Source organism: Pelophylax lessonae, assembly GCF_965119305.1.
Source record: "Pelophylax lessonae genome assembly, chromosome: 1".
NCBI classification, from domain to species: domain Eukaryota; kingdom Metazoa; phylum Chordata; class Amphibia; order Anura; family Ranidae; genus Pelophylax; species Pelophylax lessonae.
The window spans coordinates 417788513-417806179 of record NC_138768.1 but is presented as its reverse complement, the minus strand read 5'-3'; the positions used below and the strand labels follow the sequence as shown (position 1 = coordinate 417806179).

General features: G+C 41.9%; 1 protein-coding gene across 2 annotated transcripts in view; it reads left to right on the top strand.

The window, feature by feature from the left end:
* LOC309544890 (stimulated by retinoic acid gene 6 protein-like) overlaps positions 1-17667 on the top strand; it is a 102023-nt gene that overhangs the window by 12331 nt on the left and 72025 nt on the right. The window contains exons 2-8 of one of the 2 annotated variants that reach the window (XM_082243894.1): positions 548-623; positions 1252-1352; positions 6851-6981; positions 11570-11690; positions 13127-13172; positions 13370-13498; positions 15519-15586. In XM_082243894.1, the coding sequence (XP_082100020.1) occupies positions 548-623; positions 1252-1352; positions 6851-6981; positions 11570-11690; positions 13127-13172; positions 13370-13498; positions 15519-15586 (672 nt within the window). The remainder of the gene's footprint in view (positions 1-547; positions 624-1251; positions 1353-6850; positions 6982-11569; positions 11691-13126; positions 13173-13369; positions 13499-15518; positions 15587-17667) is intronic. The other variant, XM_082243895.1, reaches the window with a different exon arrangement.

The following is a 17667-nucleotide window of genomic DNA, read 5'->3' as shown; positions in this document are numbered from 1 at the left end:
TTATTTTCCTTGCATGTGTTTGGGTATTCTTTTGGAAAGTGAAACTTTACCTCATTTACTAAGCTCTGGAACAACTGCTCTTGCAGAGGGCAACTGCACTTTGCAAAGTGCACAGTCTATTTGCCTTTACTAAATCAACCCAGTGTGTTGTGTGCTAAAGGGATCCCCTTCAAAGCTCCATTTCTGGAATGAGTGAATATTTGGGCATTTGTAATCTTCCCATCAGGTTAAACGTGTCTGACTATGTTAATGAGAGTCCTTGGAAAAGCAAAGTGATTTCACCCACTGAACTGACACTCTCTGAAAGTGTTATTTTTTTCCCCCACCTTTCAATGCAGATCTTTAAGACCCTGTATCCCAGGAGATTAGAAGGTGCTGTGATGCAGTATCATCCATGTCTGCCATATTCTCCACGAGACCAGTCTAGTTGAAAAATATAATAATTTCAATAGCATACTGTGTATCACTTGAATAAGTGTCTGCTATTACTGTATTATATATGTTATAAAAAGATGACTGATCAATAATATTACAACTGTTTTTACAGAAATATCCTGGAAAATGGCACCTGTAAGCCTCAAATCGATATGGATTTATTTTTGCATTATTCTATAATTCCATCAGTGAGTATTTGAGGTTGTACAGTTAAGAATTATTATACCACATTAACAGGGTAAAGTAATTTTGCATACAATAATTTAGTGGTTACTATATATATAGATAATTAGGTGGTCTCAGCAATCATCCGTTTAGATAGAAGAACAGAGCACTTTATGTTTAGTAAAAAAAAAGAAAAAGACGACTGCAGGAAAACCATCTCTTGTTGAAAAGAGCAAAATAATTTACAGTTTATTTGGGGACCTGAGAAGGATACCCAGCCTATTAGAATACAGAAATGCAAACAAAAGCAGCCTGCAGATGAGTGCGTTTTTTTTTTGTTTTTTTTTTTATTCAACCAGTCTATAGCCTGCAGCGCTAATCGATCAAGACAGGGCAATTGTACAGAAGACAATTGGTATATCGACTTCTGTACAACCACAGTGCCCATACACAGATCAAAATTCAGTCAGTTCCGCAGCGACACGCCAAATTTTGATCCATGTATGGGCACTGTGGTTGTACAGAAATCAATATACCAAGCTATGTATGTCTGACGTAGATCAGAAAATATACTCACAGCGTAAAAAAAATATTGGTTGCTTCTAAATATACAATGTGAAAGCCAAATTATATTTTCCTTTCCTTTTAAAGGTTCTAATAATCCTGGCACTTTCCTTTCTGGAGAGACGCATCAATAGGTCACTATTCGATGATAAAATACAATTACTTGATAGAAGGTTTGGATTCGTAATGTAAGTACTTACAATGTATTTCTCATACAAGAGCTTTCAAGTCTACTACAAATATGACCAGTGACCTAACCTGCAATGGTCTTGACAAATGTGTCACTATATTTCTGCCTAAATTCTTTTCTTCATTGCAATTGAAAAATCGGCCATCAGTGGCGGCTGGTGAATGAAAATTTGGAAAGGGGGGCAGCAAAACCAACACACCCCCCCCCCCCCCGGCAGGACGGCTGGCCAGCCGGCAATCAAATCTACCATCCCCTCCCAGAATGGACGGCTGGCTGCCCAGCCGGACAGCAAGCATCCTTACCTGCTCCTTCCCCGAGCGGCTGTGAGTCTCCTCTGGCCGTACGACTCCTCCCTCTTCCTGGCCAATGGCCAATAAAATCGCTTCTCTTTTCAACCAATCAGAAATGGGATCTCACGACCCGCTTCCTGATTGGCTGGGAGGAAAATTAGTGTGATAATAGCGAATATCCGGAAAGGACAAGGGGTGTGGCGCTGCCAAGGTGGTTGGTGAATGGATATAATAAATGTGTAAAAAATGTCAAGAGACAGCTGAAAGGTACCAATGAATAATAAATATGGCACTGTTGGTAAAACTCCAGTAAAAATGGTAAATTAAATTGGTGTTGTATAGAAAAAGCAAAAACACATAAAATGGATAATAAAAGGTAAAGTTCAACTGATATTGGTGCAAAAAAAGCATATAGTATTCAAAACAACTAGCCAAAGGTGAGTGGCCGGTATTTAAGGAGTGTAGACTAACCTGGTGGGAATCAGTGATGGTGAACACTAGATAGGTCTAACAGACGGGTGCAGGATGGAATCGTAAATACACAACTTATGTAATAAATAAAATCAAGTGATCACTGATTGATCTTCAATATATATAGATAAAGTTGCAGTGCATCCAGATAGTGTGCAAAAACAATATGGTGACTACATATAAATAGTAGCAACAGTCCATATATATCATGCAGCACAATTAGTAAATCCTGAAGTGATGGTGACAGTGGTAGTCCTGTGGTGGGTATAATGGTGGGGTGCTCGTGATCCCTGGGGTAAGTAGCACACTCACTGGAAATACCCACCCCACACAGGGGTATAGGGCAGGTATAAATAGGTATATTCCTCCGGTGGGTCGTGGGTCCCTTTGGGGGTCTCGGCCTGGCAATCCCGAATGGGTATCCTTGCGGCCTCACTAGATTCCCATGTGAGGGGATAAGGGTATCCTGAACGGTCTCCCAATCCTGAGTGTAAAGGTCCTCTTAGGGGTCCTACTCTGGGTTCTCCTTGGGGTCTTTAGAGCATTGGGCTGAGTGGTACACTCATGGGAGATGAAAGAGGGGCAACAATCGTGTGATACCGTTTTGTAAAAGATTTATTATAGCAATTAAACAGGTACTCACATGGTAAACAAACATAAATCGCGAAGTGGTTGGAACGCAATGCGTTCTTTCTGGAACCGGAACCGGAAATGATGTGACGGCGCCGTACGCGTTTCGTCATAGACATCCTCAGCAGCATTTTAGCAGTAAGCTCACCTTATATACAGAAATAGACAATTTCACCACAACCGAGTGAAATAGTCTATTTTACTATATTATCAGTTTGTAGCTAAGCAGTGCAGGGTGTACCAAGATGGCCACCTTCTACCTGCAGGCTTCTCGCTATACCTACTAGAATACAATAATAATACAAATGTAATACTGTCATTCAGTATATAAGGTGAGCTTACTGCTAAAATAAATGTAAAATTCAAGACTTGCGTGGGTGTAAGAAGATGTCCGCCTCTGCTTCGTGTTCTGTCACATTAGGAAACCTAATTGAACGCATAGCAGCCATGTTGAAACACATGGTGCATGCGCAGTAAGTTGTTCTGTCCGTACGTGACTTCCGGTGGCACAATCTGAAAGGTAGCGGTATTCTGATAGAAGAAATGGATCCATTAACTATATCTCAAGTTAACTGTGTGCTGGTAATCCGGGGAGCCCATCAAGTCATTATTCAGCAGGCCCAGTGGGGACAGTGCTACATGTTTTAATCTAATTTCTCTATTTCCAGCACTCATTTTTAATTCATGATCTATTTGATAAAATATTGTAAGAGGAAGTGAACCCAAAGATCCACAGTAGGAAGAATGGGAGAGATTGTAAAGTACAGTGCTCTGTTGCTATCTGTTTGTTAAAGAATTCACTCTTGATTTAGGGCTAAACTCCAGGCAAACATCTAAACACACGTTAAGGTAATACATATAAAACAGAATATGCAAATATGTCCAGCCACTTTTTTTTCATATACTCCCGCTATATAGCATAGTCAGGAGGGGACAGCACTTTATTTGTTAGAGATAAGCAATATTATAGTCACATCTTCCCACCTTTATGCTGCTGACTGGACAATAAGGAGGCAGCAATGCACTAATAAGTCCTCATCTGTGCTCATACTGCTCTCTCCTCCTGTCACTGTGTTCCATGTTCCATGGAGCATTACAGCCAGATTTTTTAGCAATCTCTTCCCTCTCCCAGTTTAAAATCAGAGCTAAACTGTATTTGACCACTACAAACTGAAAACTCTGTTTAATTCATTTTTAATATTCACAGCAAGCTCACTCATCTATCTACAGTATGTCTGCAAGTTTTATTTTATTCAGAAATCACTTTGAAAAACACCCCCTAGCATTTCTAGCCATAGCCATCCTAAAGGGTAACCACTTTCGTGGGGAAAAAAGTAGCAAATAAAGAAAAAATAATATAGCGTATATAATTTACAACACAAGTCATATTGTTTTCAATGTTAATAAAAATGACCTTTGCTTTTAAATCTGCAGCTCTGTAATTTTCTGAAAATGTAATGCAATATGGCTACCTGGAGTTGTTCTGTACACAGAATGTGCCCAGAAACATTATTTCCTGCTTGTGTGATTGGCTCACCACAGTTCCCAGAAGTCTGCCTAAGATACAAGTCAGATTTCAGGCTTCCCCTGCAACAAATATGTCACTTTTGGTAAAAAACTCCCAATAGGGACATGTCTAAAAGGATGCAGGCCCAGCAGATATCCTCATTAGTGCTCTGCAGCTGCACAGCTGACTGATAATTATGAAACCATTCCCATTAGATCCACTCAGCACAGAGGTACAGAGAAACAAACAGGGATTTCTTCAGAATCTGCAACAAAGGTTGTTATAATTCTTGCAATGTACAGAGATCACCCAGAGAGGAAAGTTTTTTTTCTCAACAAAAGTGGAGCTACGCTTTAAATAAGTGCAGATGATTCATGTACCGTTTACTGCCTGGAATCTATCTGCCTTTAACTCAGGCATGCAGGCAGGAGGGTGTGCTTAACTGAGAAAGCCCTTCTCCTCTCCTCCAGATGAAAGAAAAAAGAAAAACATATGCCATGAAGACTCCTGGGATGTATAACATAATTTTGGCCTAGGTCAGAAATGAGGAAGCAACTGAAGAAATGTAAAAAAAAAAAAGTTAAAACAAAAAAATATAATATACACTCCTATCTATTTTCTAATTCTAGCAGCATAAGCATTAGAAATAGGTGAAGTGATATTAAAGGCAGATTAAAAAAAAAAGTAAATAATAACAAACATGTCATACCTACCTGCTTTGTGCAGTGGTTTTGCACCAGACAGCCCCAATCCTCTTCTTCTCGGGTCCCCTGCTGACACTCCTGGCCCTTCCCTCCTGCTGATGGCCTCCATATCAAGCAGCTTGCTATGGGGGAGCTGCCCCACACCCACTATCTCCTTATTGGCTCACTGGCTGTGATTGACAGTAGCAGGAGCCAATGGAAGTTGGGGGGACTGCTACACACCAAAGGTTTTTTACCTTCATGTATAGAATTCATGAAGGTAAAAAGCCTTGAGCCTAAACAAACACTTTGTTGATTGAGAGAGTTTAATTCGGGTTCAAGCTCTGTTCTGGAGGGGAGATAAGAGGCTGATAACAAGAGTTAGGTGCTTGTGCTAGCTGTATGTAAAAATATATTTAGTTATTAAATAAATGTACTCAACTCCCCCACCCCGCATGTTTTTTTCCCACTTACCTATAGTGCTTTAGTGCTCTTCAAGTCCTAGCTCACCTGCACAGTGAATCCAGCATTTTCCCACTATTCATGTGCCACACAGCAGGTCCTGAGCCACCACCTTTGTCCTTTTCAGCTGGCTGTCTCTTCCGGGTATAGGCAGCCAGCTCTGATGACACACCAGCCCCACCCTCTGGACTGCCCTGGACCTCCCCCGGCCCCTCTGTGTGCCAATCCTGCAGCCTCCCAGGAGATGCGATGTAAGTATCCCAGGAGGCTGCAGGACCGGGTTCATGACATTCTGGTCTAGGCCAGAATGGCGGTGGGGGTGGGGCTTACATTTTTTTTTAAATGTCAAAATAGATGGGGTTGAGTGTTAAAGCGGAACTAACTCCACTTTGGGAATTTATTTCCACTTTAAACAGTTATTTATATCAATCTGCAGTCCAGCTTTAAATTGTGATACAAGAGGGCACACAATCGGGAACCATTTTTTACTCCCTTACAATGATAGATATGGTTACTTTCTTTCCTTTTTAATGTGACAACATTGGAAAGACACATTAGCTGAGTCCATGGTAGCAGAGGCTGACATGCATAAATTCCTTGCTGATATCAGGGAACCTTCTACTCAAAACAGCAGCTCATACATAGCATTACGTTTTAAAACTATTTCAACACCAGTCAAACTGATAGTATGAATTTTTACTTATGTTTTGCTTTCTATTACTTTCATAGACAATTATGGTACCCTGTATATTCCTGATTTTCTGTAGCAACTTAATAAAACACAATAAAGCCCCGTACACACGTACCGATCGTCGGCCGAAAAGCTTCGGCCGACGACCGATCTGCCGATTGTAGGCTTGTTAGTATGATGCCTCCGACAGCGCACATTCGGCCGAAAAGAATCTGTCATGCAAGCATTAAAATTTTTGTATGCCGACACCAGAGCGGCCGATTGTTCGCCAGTCTGTACAGATTTCGTCCGACAGACCGCAGATTTGCAAGACTGGGCATGCTCAGAAAAGGAAAAACACAGGGAAAGTTAACCATTACATGACATCACTTCTGCAGTCGGCTGTAGTCGGCGGACAAAATTCTTGTGCAGTCTTTTGCACTTTTCAACAGACACCGACAGCTCTGGACAAAAGACGGCCGATCGTTCGCCGACGATCGGTACGTGTGTACGGGGCATAAGGGCCTGTGTGGATGGGCTTTTGCTCAGATGAATATTGCATCTCCATACAAGTTTGTGGCAATGCAAAACCTACTTGAAGTATGTCAGAAAGAGGTCAGTTGCACGCTAAATGTACCCGTCATTGCCAATGACAGAAGCCCAAAGCCTGTCAACATAGTCCCTAATAGTGTAATATCAGCAGAAGCCGTCATGTAGCCTTTTACTTTGCAAGTATTCGTATAGTGCTAATGCTCCTCTAATCTACTGCTTCTGTGTGGTTAGTCCTCTAGATCTTATAGGGACCTTTAAAAATAGATGGACATTTGGCTTTGCCTTTGGGGCAATCGCAAACAAAGTAATGTCACTGTTTTCTGAGGAATACCTGCCACCAGGCGTGCCACCATGGGCAAAAGGTAGGAGTTTTACTGAATGCAGTCATTTTGATTTACTTTGTTAGTTATCATACTCAGTTTGAACAGGCCACACTGATCCACACTATAATAACTAGGGATGATCTAACTTTTCAAAAGTTCGGTTCGAGCAGAACACCAGAACTTCCAGAAAGTTCGGCTCGGATTTCAGAACCCCATTGAAATCAATGGGACCCGAACTTCGGTAATCAAAAAAACCCATTTTGAAGCCCTAAAACCCAATAAATGCCCCTAAAAGTGCCTAGGGTTCTGGGTCATGCCCCAGAGACTATTAATCACACAAAAAAAGTTCTTAAAAATTGTCATTTTTGATAGAGAGCCAATTATTGAAAAAATTATTGAAAAAAAAAATGAGATTTCTTTGGATTTAGTGTCTGGGGTTGTCTGAAAAGTGTACCTGTGAAGTTTCAGCTCTGTAGCATGTCCAGAACCAGGAAAAAAAAAGATTGTTTCTATTAGGTCACTTATAGAACAGGGATATGGCTCCGCTATTTTCACACCTTGCCGGTTTTGTAGCAAGCGGTTTTTTGGGCATTTTTTGGGGGTTATTGGAGGCAGGCATAACATCAGAACTTCTGTGTAGAGGTATATATACACATACACTTATATGTATATATACACATATATAGGTGTGAAAGTAGCAGGACACTATGCTTGCGCTAATGAAATAATTAACACCCATATGGCTTCTCTCCTTTCACACCTATATATGTGTATGTGTATGTGTATATATACATATAAGTGTGTGTGTGTGTATATATACCCCTATACAGAAGTTCAGATGTTTTGCCTGCCTCCAAAGACCCACAAAAAATGCCCAAAAAAAACTCCTGCAATAACACACCTGGGCATTTTTTTGGGCATTTTTTGTGGGTCTTTGGAGGCAGGCAAAACATCTGAACTTCTGTATAGGGGTATATATACACACACACACTTATATGTATTTATACACATACACATATATAGGTGTGATAGGAGCGGAGCCATATGCCTGTTAATTATTTCATTAGCGCAAGCATAGTGTTCTGCTATTTTCACACCTATATATGTGTAGGTGTATGTATACATACATGTGTGTGTATATATACCCCTATACAGAAGTTCAGATGTTTTGCCTGCCTCCAAAGACCCCAAAAAAATGCCCAAAAAAACGCCTGCTCCAAAAAAAAAACGCCCAGGTGTGTTATTGCAGGCATTTTTTTGGGCATTTTTTTGGGGTCTTTGGAGTCAGGCATGACATCTGAACTTGTGTATAGGGGTATATATACACACACATGTATGTATATATACACCTACACATATATAGGTGTGAAAAGAGCAGAACACTATGCTTGCGCTAATGAAATAATTAACAGGCATATGGCTCCGCTCCTATCACACCTATATATGTGTATGTGTATAATACATATAAGTGTGTGTGTATATATACCCCTATACAGAAGTTCAGATGTTTTGCCTGCCTCCAAAGACCCCAAAAAATGCCCAAAAAAACGGCTGCGCCAATAAGAAAAAACGCCCAGGTGTGTTATTGCAGGCATTTTCTTTGGCCATTTTTTTGGGGTCTTTGGAGTCAGGCATGACATCTGAACTTGTGTATAGGGGTATATATACACACATGTATGTATATATACACCTACACATATATAGGTGTGAAAAGAGCAGAACACTATGCTTGCGCTAATGAAATAATTAACAGGCATATGGCTCCGCTCCTATCACACCTATATATGTGTATGTGTATAATACATATAAGTGTGTGTGTATATATACCCCTATACAGAAGTTCAGATGTTTTGCCTGCCTCCAAAGACCCCAAAAAATGCCCAAAAAAACGGCTGCGCCAATAAGAAAAAACGCCCAGGTGTGTTATTGCAGGCATTTTCTTTGGCCATTTTTTTGGGGTCTTTGGAGTCAGGCATGACATCTGAACTTGTGTATAGGGGTATATATACACACACATGTATGCATATATACACCTACACATATATAGGTGTGAAAATAGCAGAACACTATGCTTGCGCTAATGAAATAATTAACAGGCATATGGCTCCGCTCCTATCACACCTATATATGTGTATGTGTATATATACATACATGTGTGTGTATATATACCCCTATACACAAGTTCAGATGTCATGCCTGACTCCAAAGACCCCAAAAAAATGCCCAAAAAAAAGCGCTTGCAATAACACACCTGGGCGGTTTTTTTTTGGCGCTGGCGTTTTTTTGGGCATTTTTTTGGGGTCTTTGGAGGCAGGCAAAACATCTGAACTTCTGTATAGGGGTATATATAAACACACACTTATATGTATTATACACATACACACATATAGGTGTGATAGGAGCGGAGCCATATGCCTGTTAATTATTTCATTAGCGCAAGCATAGTGTTCTGCTCTTTTCACACCTATATATGTGTAGGTGTATATATACATACATGTGTGTGTATATATACCCCTATACACAAGTTCAGATGTCATGCCTGACTCCAAACATGTCCTCAAAAAAGCCCAATAAACGCCTGCAGCAAAAATCAGGCTGACCGGCGAGAAGCCATATCCCTGTTCTATAAGTCACCTAAGAGAAACGATTTTCTCTCTATAGCGGTCACCCTGAAATGGAAGGGTTTGGTCACCCTGCCATAGCAGTCTGTGTCAGTTCACCCTACACTACAGTCACCCTGGCACTTAACACTTTCCCTACAGAAACTAGATTTTTGAAGCTAACTATAGTGGAAAATAGCACCCTAACTACACTAGATATCCCTTTCCTCACACTAATAATTGCTAAATGACACTTTTGAAGCAGAAGTAACAGAACTGCTTCCACTCTCTTCCATGTCCCTGTATTAAAATGCTAGGAATTTGGCGGGGCTATCTTATATATACTGGGGGGCGTATTCACTAATGATTGGCCTCTGGACCCCCTAGTCACTCCAATCACATTCCTAGCATTCTCCTGCCCACTCAATTGGCTTTTACTAATGGTTCTGGTCCAATCATGGGCTTTTAAAGCCCATTTCCTGTCCCATTGCATTTTGGTCGGTTCTGGTTGCCGAATTCCAAACTTTTTCAGCAAAAAGTTCTAAATTCGGCCAAACCTCGAACAGTCAATGTTTGGGTCGAACCGATGGTCGACCCGAACCGTTCGATCATCCCTAATAATAACAGCCAAGACTTTAACCAATAATTGTCTAGTATTATCAGCAAAAGTAATGCCAACCAAGAGTCACAACTTAAGCAAGTGGGCCAATGGTAAGAAGTGGCAAGGAAAATTACTAAATTGGCAGCAGACACAACATGCTGCAGGTACAATGTACATTACTTTATCTAAATGGCAATGCAGACGAAGGACATGTGTAAATGTGAAGGAACATTGATAGATTCTGGGGAACAGGAATGGGTGGGAGTATAAAGTAATTTCTTTGTGAAATAAAGTAAAGGTACCCCATGTGTATGGTAGTGACCCTGTACAAAGTAGCTAACGTAGCCCAGAAGAACCCACCCTGGGTTAGGCATCTCATGTGACCCTTGCTTGGTGCCCAACATAGAGGGAAACATGGAGGATGTGACAACTACACTGTCACATGACCTGCCACCTATCCTACATATCTTGGCACCCAACGAGGACGGAAACATGGAGGATATGAGGACCATCCTGTCACATAACCTGCCACCTACCTGACAAGGAGTAAAAAAAAAGGCTCCCTTTTCAGGGTATACCTTCTACCAGCATCTTGGAACTGTCTCTTACCATTAGCTGGCCAAATTGCAAAGACTTTGGGGATCTCAGGATGACCCAGTACTCTGGATACCTCCTCCAAGGGAAGTGTTCTCAGGCACTCTGTGGTCTGTAAGACCGTATTATATTGCTGCTAAAAAGTGCCTTGGTGATGAATTATACCTTTCTGCTTAAATAAGTGTATAACCTACAACATATGTGGTTTCATTTCTGTAAAACGACCTTATTCCTGTGATCATTCAATACCTGCAATATAAAGTACCATTCAAGCTTTAGCGCCTTTTGACTCCTCGAAGTTCACAGGCACAATGGTTAAGTCCTGCCCATAAACTGCTTTAGGCTTAGTGGATTCTAGCATGTGATGTTGAAGAGGTGGGGATTGGCTCAGGCGTGTTCTTATCCTAGTCCCAACCCACCTGAGCAATCCCACCAGGAAGCCATCACTGCATACTGCCAGTCATAGGCAGTGAGGCATTTCCTGGCCTGCAGCTGCACATACACATACCCTGACTAGGCTGCTCATGATTGGTGGTGTGCAGTGATGGTTTCCTGGTGTGATTGCTCAGATGGGTTGGGACTAGGATTCGAAAACACCTGAGTCCATCCCTATTGAAGAGTAAGGTAACATATACAAAAAGTCAGCCCTCTTGTAACAAGATTTTATTCATAATATTAGGAAAAAGAATACAATATAAAATATTAGAAACTTACAACTAAATAATATTTTACAGTAATATTTTATTGATGTCATTGTCATTGCTCTTGATTGTAGTGTAGAATGTATTTGCATATTTGCCCTGATATTTATCCTGTTTCTATTTTTTTCTAGCACTTGGCCTTTTAGTGGGAGCTATTGAAGTTGGACTGTCGTTTTACCCAATTTTTGCATGTCTCACTACAAATAATAAAATATTAGGATCCCTTACAGGCTTTCTTTATACTCTTACCTGGTGTGTATTGATTCTGTACTTTTTAATATTTTCCTAATTCTTATAAAGCTGACAATGCAACCTGTTTATTGGTTATGTTATGTATGCTTGTTTTTCAAGTGTTTGTTTACATTTATAACAGAGTATGTAATAATAGGACAATACTTAAAAAAATAAATAAAAAAAGGGTTCTTACATTGAACTAAGGTACTTGTGGAAATTGGCTAGTAATAATAAAGGGCTGGCTGTACCATAGTTTGGTCAAACAGTCTCGATTATGGTATGGTATAAACAGCATAGGTTAATGTAATGCTTATTATGGTAATTAAATCATTTTACTTGTATAATGTTAGTGGAACTCCAGGCAAACAGGTAAATGCACACTGTTGTTAGTCACTCTTTACATTTTCACAACACCACCACTTTGCATTGCCATAGCCTCTGCTCTGCTGTTTCCTAATTCTGGCTTTCTGGGTTACCGAGCTGCTGGTTTGAGAGAGGTGATAGTGATGATGGATTGTCCATTGACCAGGCTGGTGTCAAAGAGGTGACGAAGGAGGCTGCAAAGCTCCAGCATTTGTGTTACCTACCTAGCTGGCAGGAGTGTGTTAAGCCTCGTACACAAGCATCGATTATTGGCCGGGAATGTTTGGCCAACGTCTGATCGGCCGATTTTCGCCTTGTTAGTATGATGCTTCCGACAACCGACTTTTCGGCCGAAAAAAATCTGGTGTGCAGGCTATAAAATTTTTGTTGGCCGTCAACACAATGGCCGATTTTCCGTCAGTCAGTACAGATTTCGGCAGACAAAAATCTGATGAGCAAGACTGGACATGCTCAGAGAAGAAAAAACACACGGAAAGTAAACCAGCACATGACATCACTTCTGAAGTAGATTTTTGTTGGCCGAGAAAATTTGTGTGCAGTCTAGGCACATTCCAACCAACAAAACACAACTTGGACAAAAGTCAGACGATTGGTCGGCCGATAATCGTTGCGTGTGTACGAGGCATTAGTCACAAGACTCCCTGAACAAAACTTGCATGGGTAAGGCAGTCTAAAAACGTTAGTAGCTGTTGGCTGGGAATACCATGTTAGGGCTCTATGGTTATGGGATTGTGGATATGGGTTTGGATATATGGCAGTGCTGGTAGAAATTACATTCAAGGAGACTACAGAGATCCTATCTGGATAGAAGTCCTATCAACTTTCTTCTTCTGGAGCTGGTTCTAAGTTACTGTGCACACTGCAGAAGCATTCCATAAAAAATACATCAACCTCTAAAAGCAGCACGTGATGCCGAACAGAGATTACATCAAAATGACCAGGGAATACAGCAGGGCACCTTTTTCAACTTATTTTAATGTATACAAGTCATCATCAATAGAGTCTGATGAGTTAATGAATATATTTGATATATATCTTTCATTTTGTACTAATTTGAGAAATATTTTTAGGTTTATAGTCACAATGATTGCCATTGTAACATGCCCTCATGGAGAGGTAAGTATTATGGATTCTTATTAGTCACAGTTATTCTCAAAATTTTAAACTTTATGGTATTTTTGCTGTAGAAATATTTAAATGTTTTCAGTTATATACTTGCGATTCAATACACAGTGGACGATTTATGAATGTCCCTTTCTCTTTATACAGTATATATACAGTATAAATGTGATACATTTTTATTGTGTTTTTAGATCGTAGGTCAGTATGAAAAGGTTATTTTTTATTGGCCAGCTCTCTTGTGCTTGATCTTCTTAATGGGACGGTTTGTTCACATATTTATAAAGTCCATTAGGATACTGTTTGGAGCTGACATAAGAGATGTAAGTATGAATGCAAAATTTGTTTTACTACGTTTAATATTTTTTTTGTCAGCATTATCTGCTAAAAATAGGGCATGATATGATAAAGAAGAATGCACAGTAAAAAAAAAAACAATATGTAAATAGTTGGTTTGGGCTACTCGTCTTTAAGAATTACATGCAAAATAATGGTACCACTATCAGCACCTAAAATCTGAAATAATCATACAGCCGGGGAGGTTAAACTAGTGCGGCTCTTAATTTGTGCGACTTTGAGTGCAACTTTGATCCAACTTTACACTCTCTGTATCAAAGTCACATCAAAGTAGTGCAGGCACCTTTTCAAAGTTGAAAGACAAGTCGTACTTGTGGAACTGGAGCCTAAAACTGATTACTCACATGTAATTTATGTACATTATACTTTATTTCTTTCATATATTGCACCGGTCACGTGCCCCCCTCTCTTCCCCCCCTCTCCCCCCCCCCTCTCTCTCTATCTCTTTCCATCTCCCCCTCTCCCTCCCTATCTCTCCCTCTCTCTCAAGAGAAGCTGCTAGCCTAAACAAGGCTATGAAGACAGGAGGAGATCATGTTCTGTGAAGGATGGGGGTGGGTCTGGGCAGCTCTAGGCATGTCTGTCTAAGAAAGACCGACATTCTTTTCAGGAAGTGCAAGACAGCTTAGAAGATTCAGATAAAGGGAGATAGCGTTGTCGGTAAAGGACAGGAAGAAGCTGTTTGTCTAGTTTAGATAAGACTTTCTAAGCTACACAAGCAGCTAGCCAGAAAATAAATAATATCAAAAATAAAGATATTTAACATACTATTAACCACTTGCCGACCGCCGCACGACTATCTACGGCGGCGGTCAGCCCCTCACAGGCAAAGTGACGTAGGTCTACGTCGCTCGCCTGTGAGGGTTTAGGGAGCGAGCGCGCGCCGCCGGAGGCGCGCTCCCGCTCCCGCGTGGTCACGGACCCCCCCGCGCGTGTGACCGGCGGACCCGATCGCCGCCGGCCACTCTGCGATCGGCGGGGGAGAGGGAGAAAGTCAGGCAGCTTGTGTAAACAAGCTGCCTGTCATTCTCCTCTCTGTATGAGAGCTGATCACATGGATCTACTATGTAGATCCATTGATCACTCTGCATACAGTTGAAGCCACAGCCAATCACAGTTAGAATCACGCCCCTAGGGACACACACAGCCCCTCCCTCTCAAATAAAGTTAACCCCTTCACTACCAGTGTATTTTTACAGTAACAGTGCATATATATAGCACTGATTACTGTAGAAATGTCACTGGTAACCCCAAAAGTGTCAAAAATGTCAGTCAAGGGTCCGATCTGTCCGCCGCAATGTCGCAGTACCGCAAAAAAAATCGCAGATCGCCGCCATTACGCGTTAAAAAAAAAAACAACAAAAATGACAAAAATCTTTCCCTTTGTTAGTAAACGCAATAACTTTTGCGCAAACCAATCAAAATACGCTTTTTGCGATTTTTTTTACCAAACATAGGTAGCATAAAACAAATTGGCCGAAAATATTAAAAAATTTTGATTTTTACATTTTTTTTTGGGGGAATTTCATATAAAAAAAAAGGGAAAAATATTGCTATTTTTGCAAAATTTACGCTCTTTTTTTGTTTATAGCGCGTGATCAAAAAATCGCACAGGTGATCAAATACCACCAAAAGAAAGCTCTGTTTGTGGGAAAAAAAGGACGCCAAATTAGTTTAGGTACAGCATCGCACGACCGCGCAATTGTCCGTTAAAGTCACGCAGTGCCGAATCGCAAAATACCCTCTGGTCGTTTAGCAGCCAAATCCTCCGGGGCTTAAGTGGTTAATAGGAAAAATTAAATTTTTGACTGGAGTTTCCCTTTAATGCTGTGTTGTGTGCCCCATCAAGACCTGTCAACTATTTACATTAAATGTTGTATCAGTTTTACATGATCATCATGTTAAAAACATTTGTTTAGGCACTTGAGATGCTTGTTTCTGTTCTAATTTTTTTTTCAAATTTTTTTTTTTTTTACATTTTCCAAGGAAGAAACGTGTTTTCTACCAATCCATCAAGCTGAACATGTGAAAAGACTCTTCAGAAAACCTGTTGAGTAAGTTTACTCAAAGCACTTAATAACATTTTAGTTTATGATTCGTTTTCAGTTAAACACTATTCGTAGCATTTAGGTTTAATTGTGCACCACCTACATTATGACCACAGATATGTTTAGCTTCCCAGTTCTGTACTTGTAATATAAAGAACTGTTTTCCATTCATTCTGGCATTCTGAAATATTGTTTCTAAAAAAGTGTATATAAATAGAAGCTAAATAATGATAGTAAATTATAACAGTAGTGCTTCTCCACCTCCCACAAAACCTCCTCCAGGATTGATCTGGCATTTGCCAACGCGACGGTGTTGTCTGATGTGGAGACGGTGCCGGCGGGTCTGTCTGACCACAGCCCCCTAGAGATCACCCTGCGCACGGGCATGACTCGCTGTGGCTCTATGTGGCGCTTGGGCGCCCACTGGGTTGAACACCCAGATGTCTCCTCTCGGATTCCACCGATATTGCAGGAGTATTGGCAGACTAATGCTGAGACGTCCACACCTGGAATGGTGTGGGATGCCTTTAAGGCTTACACTAGGGGACAATATATGTCTACCATTAAACCGGTTAAATTGCGACACTATGCAACACTGACCCAACTGGAGCAGGGGGGTAGAAGGGGCCTCTGACACGTATGGCGTGGACCCCTCTGTCCCCAACTTTGAGGCGCTGCAGGCAACTAAGCGGGATTTGCACTTGCACATGTCAGGGATTACGAGGATGTCTCTGTACAACTCCAGACAGTCTTTCTTTGAACAGGGTGACAGGAATGGTAGGTTTCTGGCATTGCTTTCCCAACACGATACTCCCCTGACGTTGATACCAGAGCTCTCCTCTCCCACAGGGGGAGCCCTCACTTCCCCCGAGGATATACTGGAAGCCTTCCGGTCCTATTACAGTACCCTCTACACCTCTTCCCCCAAACTTCTGCTCAGATGACTTGCACTCCCTCCTGGACCCGGTGACCCTGGGTTGGCTCTCAGACCGGGAGAGAGAATTGCTGGTTAGACCAGTAACGACTGACGAGGTGATTTGACGGTGATTAGGGCCATACCTGGGGGTAAGGCGCTGGGCCCAGACAGTCTGCTCATAGAATTTTACAAGACTCACTTGGGACTCCTGGCCCTACTGTTGGCCTCGATGATCACCAGGTGCCTTGAGGAGGGGACGCTTCCCTCCTCGATGGTGGAGGCTCATGTCATCCTTATTTACCAGCCCCCGAAAGACCCCAAGCTCTGCGCCTCCTGACCAAACTATTAGCAACCTGACTTCAACCCCTGCTTCCCTCGGTAGTGGACCAGGACCAAACTGGATTCATGGCTCACAGATCCACAGACGTTAATCTCCACAGGCTGTATACCAACATACAGGCACAACACCATAATGTGGGCACTAGAGTGGTCGCCTCTCTCGATATCGAGAAGGCATTTGACTCGTTGGAGTGGCCCTTCCTATGGGAGACTCTCCGGAGAATGGGGTTCCCCCTGCTCTTCATCAGGTGGCTGCAAATCCTCTACCAATCGCCAAAAGCTGCTATTCGCCTGGGGGGGAGGCTGTCGTCCTGGTTCACATTGACCAGGGGCACGCGCCATGGTTGCCCTCTCTCCCCGGCCTTATTCGCCATCGCCATAGAGCCGGTGGCGGAGGCCTTCCATGTTTCCCCGCTTATTCGGGACCTGCGGATTGACAGGCTGGAGGAGAGGGTGGCCCTGTATGCAGACGACCTCTTATTATTTTTGAACAACGCGGACTCCTCGCTCAGGGGTGCATTGCAAATCCTAGAAGCATTCTCGCGGAAGACTGGTCTGAGGGTCAACTGGTCCAAGTCGCAACTGTTGGCGATCGATTGGGAGGCCAGGAGCTCAGCACCACAGGATGTTCTGCTACAATGGGTGGATGATATGGTTTATCTGGGGGTGCGGGTCTTCAGAGTGGCCTCAGATTTTATGACACTTATCTTGGATCCGGTGGTCTCGGTGGTTAGGGCACGTTTGAAGGCATGGAAGAACCTACCCCTTTCCATCTTGGGTCGCATTAACCTTGTTAAGATGAAGGTGTTACCTAAATTTACGTATCTCTTTC